Source organism: Microtus ochrogaster, linkage group LG8 (assembly GCF_000317375.1).
Source record: "Microtus ochrogaster isolate Prairie Vole_2 linkage group LG8, MicOch1.0, whole genome shotgun sequence".
NCBI classification, from domain to species: domain Eukaryota; kingdom Metazoa; phylum Chordata; class Mammalia; order Rodentia; family Cricetidae; genus Microtus; species Microtus ochrogaster.
In genome coordinates, this window is record NC_022033.1 from 13,938,829 (window position 1) to 13,945,420 (window position 6,592).

Genomic DNA, 6,592 nt, shown 5'->3' on the forward strand with positions numbered 1-6,592 from the left:
TCCCTATCTTTATAAGGAATTCTTCATTCACTTCAGGACTGGTGTGCATTGAGTGGACATTGGGAATTAAGTAGACAAAAGGATCTCCACTTAGGATGAGCCTCTCCCTAGCAGCACGCCAGCAGCTGCCTCGCCTGCCCACTGCAGCTCCCCAAAGCTTTCCTGTATTCACAGGACCTTACCTGTGTGCTGAAGAACAGCCTCCAGGGTCCCTTCAGATGGTGAAGCAGGGAGATTTCCTCCTTACCAGCCAAAACACATTGAGCACTTGAAGGTCGTGGGGGAAGTGAGAGATCAGGAGGCGGTGTGACAGGAGCAAATTCCGGGTCCACTCCTTGAGAGCTGTGTGACCTGCACAAGTCCACAGAGCCTCGCATACTCTGGACGCCTCTGCTCGCTCCATGGGACACTTTGTCAATATTAATCACTGCAAGTCCTTTATCAGGATTCATCACTGTTCTTTTAGCCCAGGCATCTTGACCAAGGCTTTACAAACTTTGTTCCATTAGCCTTCAGGATGACAATCTAGGCAAACACTGAGCTACAGGGGCCAACGAAGGCCAAAACCAAATGATCAGAACAGTCCCAAAGGAGCAGGTCCCTCTCTGGGGAATCTTGTAGGGGTAGAGAGAGGGCTGGAGAAGGTTCTGGGGATTAGGTGCTGAGTCGCTGCAGGGGACAATAGGGCCATTGCTGTGAAAACCTGAGCCCCTGAGGGTTGCTTCTCCTAGTGACAGGTGAGGGGCCAACAAGCTTCCTCACTCTGCAATGGTACCCTGGACCCAGGAAGGAAGAACAATATCTCCTTCAACTCCTCAAGGGACCACATCTCCTTCTTCTACAGAAACATGCCCCAGAGTCAGAATAAAGTGCGAAATTGAAGAAAGAAATGAATGCACAAGGCACAGACACTGTCCCAACAAGAAGAGATGCTGCATGTTCAGCTGTGGCAAGAAATGCTTAGACCTCAAACAAGGTACCTCTCTGACCTCTGAGCTGCCCCCATCCTCCTGCTTTCTCCTCTCCCCACCCCTTCATGAGGACTGGTGTTCACCGAGACCCCCATGGCACCGTCTACCTGATGCAGATCTTGCAGGTACTGGCCACAGAGACCTGTCCTGAGACAGCTGGCGTCTATTTGAGTAAAGGATCTGACTGAGGTTCTTTTTCCTTTCTGAACCTCATTTCTTCTTAAGATATAGCTGGGTACTGGGTCATATGACCCCTTGACTACACTCAGGTGCTGTTCTGAGATGCCAAGTTGCTCTCCAAGTTTCATCAAGCAGCAACAGTGCATCTGGATGTAGGATGAGCATGAGGCAGGTGTCAAGAGTTCCCCGGCTTGTTTGTCCAGGCCTCGGACTAACATAAAACCCAGGATGCCTCCCCTTATTGCCTTAGCCTCCTATACCCTTTTCTCTCTGATCACTTCCTTGAGCACCCATTTATCAATCAGCAAATATTTATGGGTGCTTGTGACACCCAGGATGGGCTCCTCAATGAGGCCACCAAAGCTTTTCCTGGGAAAGCCATATAGAACTTGAAATCTGAAGGACGGGTAGTGTGCAGGTAAACACAGGGAGAAGTAGCTTTACAGACACCAGCAAGTGCTCATGGGAAAACGCTGTGCTAGGAGTCATGTGATCAGGCGTGGAAACACTGGGAGATGGAGAAGGTGGAGATGGTTGGGGATGAGCACTCGGACATTCGGACGTGATCCTCCTCCCTGTAATCCTAACCCCCGACTGTGGTCTATTCAGGTTCTGGTTGCTGAATCAGGGAATTAAGGCTGATCTCAACCTTGACATCCTCCTGCCTCAGCCTTTGGGTGTCTGGGGTTCAAAGCGTGCACCACCATATTTGGTGATTCATCTACACTTAACTCCCTCACTGGTGTGTGACATCAGGGAGTGGCTTCATTTCTCCAAGTCTCATGCCCACTACCTGCACAATGAGAACAGAAAGAGGGCTGCCACACCAGAGGAAATGTCAACATGTGTCAAAGGCTAAGACCCATGGCCAGCACTTTAATAGCTAAACTTGTGTGATTGTAATGGAATTTTTCAGTGGTGAAATCAGTTGTTCATTAAGTGCTTAAGTTTGGGATTTTTCTCTCTTTCCTTCCTTCTTTTCTTCCTTCCTTCCTTCTTCCCTTCCTTCTTTCTCTCTTTCCTTTCTTCCTTCCTTCTTTACTTCCTTCCTTTCATCCTTTCTTCCTTTATTTGTTTATTTACTTCTGAGAACATTCCTGAAACATACATTTCTTGCCAAAGATCTGCTCAGAACGGCTGTACAGGGCTAAGGTACAGTATTTGCTCATGAAGAACTCAGTTTTCCTGCAGTCACAAAATATAGATAAACCCACGATAAATCTTCATCACAGACATAAAACAGATGCATTAAAATCAAGGGGTAAAGCATGGACCCAGGAGACATCAGAAAGGCAATGATGCTGGGACTGTTTAGATATTGCAGGCGTGGTTCTACATAGTTCAGGGCAACCTTGAAATCGCTGCAATCCTCCTGCCTCCGCTTCCCAAGTGCTGGGATGTCAGGCAAATGCCACCACACTTGGCTACTGGAAGGGTTTTGAAGAATGAATAGGAGTGTGTCTTGCTAGCCAGAGCAGCTCGGGCATTGAGCAGGTGTGAAGACACAGAGACTGGGGAGTAGGCTGACTTTCAAGTACAATTTGAAAGGATGAGCGTTAAGAGCAGCAAAAGAGAGAAGCTGTGGAGCTGGATGTATGGACTTTGGGGTTGGAAGATAACTGTTCTGAGCCAGTGCATCAGCTCCTCTGATGTCTAGTGGACTGGATATATTTTAACTTAGATGGTGGCCATTCCTGGCAGAAAGGAAAGAGACAGCCATCCTTGCCGTGTATGAGGCCAAGTCATCAGGCATTCATCATTCAGATGCTGAGGAGACACAATGGCCACGTCTGCTCCTGGGACGGTCCTGTCCCGACCAGCAAGGTGGTTCTTTGTGTTGTCATCCTGCAGCTGAGAAAAAGAAGACCAAAGAGGCTGAAGAGACTGGTCAGATTCCCAGGGAACCGGAAGCACAGCTCTGAGCTAGACAAAGAGAGCAGTGGACAGAGGAAGGGGCGGGGTTGTTCCTGAGGAGACAGGCATCCAAATATCTGTCCCCCAATATTTTCCCCACAGATGTATGCAGTCTTCCACAGGATCCTGGCCCCTGCATGGCTTACTTTCCACGCTGGTGGTATAATAAAGAAACTGAGGTCTGTACTGAATTCATCTATGGTGGCTGCAAAGGGAATCCTAACAACTTCCAAACTGAACATATCTGCAGAGTTGTCTGCAAAAAGAAAAGTAAGTGCCAAATGTCCCCAATCTGCATTTCCACTAAAGTTGAACAGCAATCTGAGCATCAGTCCTTTCCAAGGCCTGGGCAGTCCTGGAGGTGCAAATGGAAGGAGCTGGGAAAGAGAGGATGGGAGGGAGGCAGTGGGCAAAGGGAAGCCTGCAAGTCTGAGGGGAGCAGTGGGAAAATAAAGGACACAGGAGCAGGGAGCACCTGACCCAACTCAGAGGAGGAGCACGTGAGCTGCCATGGTCACCACACTGAGTTAACAGGTATAAAGTGGTATAAATTAGAAGACGCGAGCTGAGCCAAGCATGCCCATCACTTCTGGTTTCCCTGCTTGCCTGGGGTTGTGAAAATCATCCCATCCCTTTCCATTTGCTGAAGGATCTGGTTCCTACGGTGGCTGAAGCCCAGCATCTCCATCCTTACCCTTGTGTCTTACAGATCTGTCTTCCTGGATATGATAAGGTTGAGCTGAAGGAAGCCCCAGGTCTTAGCTCCTAGTCTGAGACTTGCTTCTGTGAGCCCAACAGATGCCCGGATTGGCTGACAGCGGCAAAGTCTTAGCCACTAAGACTCTGGCTGTTCCCACAACAGAACCCCTGAATTTGTTTATTCTCTCTCCCTCACTGCAGCGTCTCTCCTAAAGTAATTTCCTTTAACCTTTGACCCCTTCTCAGTGTTAGACCCTGTGACCTCAACTTTCAGGACTCTCATTTATTCCTGTGAAGATTCTAGTTCCTCCTAATAAAGGATCCGGTGAGTTCTGATGTCTCAGAGTCTGAATAACTCCTCTGTTGTCTGCAGGTGTTCACATCTGTTCACAGCCCTCTGTATGCAGATGTTCACATCTGTTCACAGCTCTCTGTATAAAGATGTTCACGTCTGTTCACACTTCTATGTATGCAGTCATTCATGTCTGTTCACAGCCTTCTGTTTGCAGATGTTCACAGCCTTTTTGTATGCAGTTGTTAACATCTGATGCTCACGTCTGTTTGCAGCCCTCTGTATGCACATTTGCATGTTACTATATAGAGACAGAACTTAAGGATCTCACACACTCACACACACACTGTTAGATAAATTTATTAAAGTTTCAGAGTAAAAAATGAATATGCAAATATATGTGGTGATTTTATATACCAATAAATTTCCACAAGAGGGAAATTTAGAGAATAATCATGTTTTCATCAGTAACAGCAAAACAAACAAACAAAAAAACAAAGTTCTTCAAATCATCAAAAGGGTAAAAGATCTATGCACCAAAAGCCATGAAGTATTGATGAGGAGAATTAAAAAAACAAAACACAGATATATGAAAAATATCTTAAGTTCATAAATAAAAAGATTTCATATAGCCAAAATGGCTAGACTATTTCCAACCTGTTGTGGAATATTTCTTTATATTGTATGAAGGTGTGCCATTGGGATTGGTTTAATAAAAAGCTAAACACCCAGTAGTGAGGCAGGAAGTATAGGTGGGACTTCTGGACAAAGAGAACTCTGGGGGAAAAAGGTGGAGTCACCAGCCAGACATGGAATAACCAAGATGGGCATAACCGAGATGAGGAAAGGAATGTGTGGGAGAGTGTAGATTAAAAAACATGGGTTAGGGGGGCTGGAGAGATGGCGCAGTGGTTAAGAGCATTGTCTACTCTTCCAAAGGTCCTGAGTTCAATTCCCAGCAACCACATGGTGGCTTACAACCATCTGTAAAGAGGTCTGGCGCCCTCTTCTGGCGGATCTCTGTGAGTTAGAGACCAGCCTGGTCTACAGAGCTAGTTCCAGGACAGGCTCCAAAGCCACAGAGAAACCCTGTCTTGAAAAAACCAAAAAAAAAAAATGGGTTAGTTTCAGTCATAAGAGCTAATGGGACACGCATAAGCTAAGACTGAGCTTTCATAATTAATAAGTCTCTGTGTCATTTTTTGTGAGCTAGTAGCCCAAAAGGAAAAGTCCATTTGCACCAACCATCTATATTCCACAAAACAAGAGCATTACAACAGAAAAAAAAAAGGCCCAAATTTAAACCTCATTGTTGCCCATAGCAACACCCTAGTGCATCCTAGTGTATACCCTAACAGGGACAGAGCAGGGTGGAGGGAGTCCCTTCCCAGGGCATTTCCCTTCCATAACAGGAAGGTCAGTGATTGATGACATCGGACAGTACTTTCCACTTCTGGGAAAACATGGCATTGAAGGAATCCTCCCAGATTCGATAAGCACCTGTGACTCAATCTTACATCCTTCAGTCCTGCTTGGGTTTGCCATACGTGAGTGACTGGAACGAATTGTTCCTGCCCCTGCACCAATGAGAACCTTAGAAATGGCTAGTGTGTGCCCTGTGGTGATAAGATCTGTTCCCAGTTCTGCTCAGGAATGAATATGCAGTTTTCAGGGCTGTGCTCAGAGAACCCCTGCACCGAAGGACCTCAGTGGAGCTGAACGGCCCTAGTCTCTGTTACTTCCTCATTGTGGTAGACACCCCCAGGGAAGTTTTTCTCTCCAGACGCTCCCCTTGTATCTGCCTCCAGAAGTGGAAATGTATAAGGGAGCTTGGACAATTTGGAAACAGGGTCATCCAGGCCAACTGAACCACTCCTTTTGTATCTACATGTGTACAAATGGAAAGTTCTAATAAAAATGAATTTGTCCAAGACCACACACGTACGTCATAACAAAATGAGCTAAAACTTAGACCTAAAGAGTGGCTAGGGCTGGGCATGATGGTGCTGGAGCTGTCACACAGAGAAGCTCTGTCTTGGAAAACAAAATAAAACAAAAAATACAGGTGCCTTTAGGGTCTATTTGTTGCTTTGAATTTAATATATGGCATCTAACTCTCTTTCCTGGAGTTGAAGAATCTTGCTTGGAATTAAAACCACCATTTCTGTTAGGGCTGAGAAATCCAGACTCTCAATCTTTATTAATCAAGATCCAGTAAAGAACACAGAAACAGCAGGGCCAGGAGACAGCGATAGCTCTCTTAGAATCCCCGGAATGCACACGAAATGTACACATATGGAATAAAGCCAGCCACAATGGCGCGTGTCTGAAATCCCCAGCGCTCCTAGAGAGAGAAGGGAGGCAGAAACGGGAGAATTCCTGGAAGTGTGTAGGCCAGCTAGACTGCTGTCCACAGCAGTGAATGTCAAGAATCCCTGTCTCAAATAAGGTGGAACGCGAGGACCAGCTCTCAAGGTTATTCTCTGACCTCCAGGCGTGTACCGTGGCCTGCAGGCAGGAGCAAAGTGTGTGTGAC

General features: G+C 46.5%; 1 protein-coding gene across 1 annotated transcript in view; it reads left to right on the plus strand.

The window, feature by feature from the left end:
* The window catches only part of LOC101997009 (WAP four-disulfide core domain protein 6A), an 8,524-nt gene extending 2,600 nt beyond the window's left edge, over positions 1–5,924 (plus strand). Inside the window, exons 2-5 of the mRNA XM_026787275.1 lie at positions 845–976; positions 3,168–3,335; positions 4,138–4,247; positions 5,865–5,924. Of these exons, the coding sequence (XP_026643076.1) occupies positions 845–976; positions 3,168–3,335; positions 4,138–4,247; positions 5,865–5,924 (470 nt within the window). The remainder of the gene's footprint in view (positions 1–844; positions 977–3,167; positions 3,336–4,137; positions 4,248–5,864) is intronic.
* Positions 5,925–6,592: the final 668 nt, after the last annotated feature.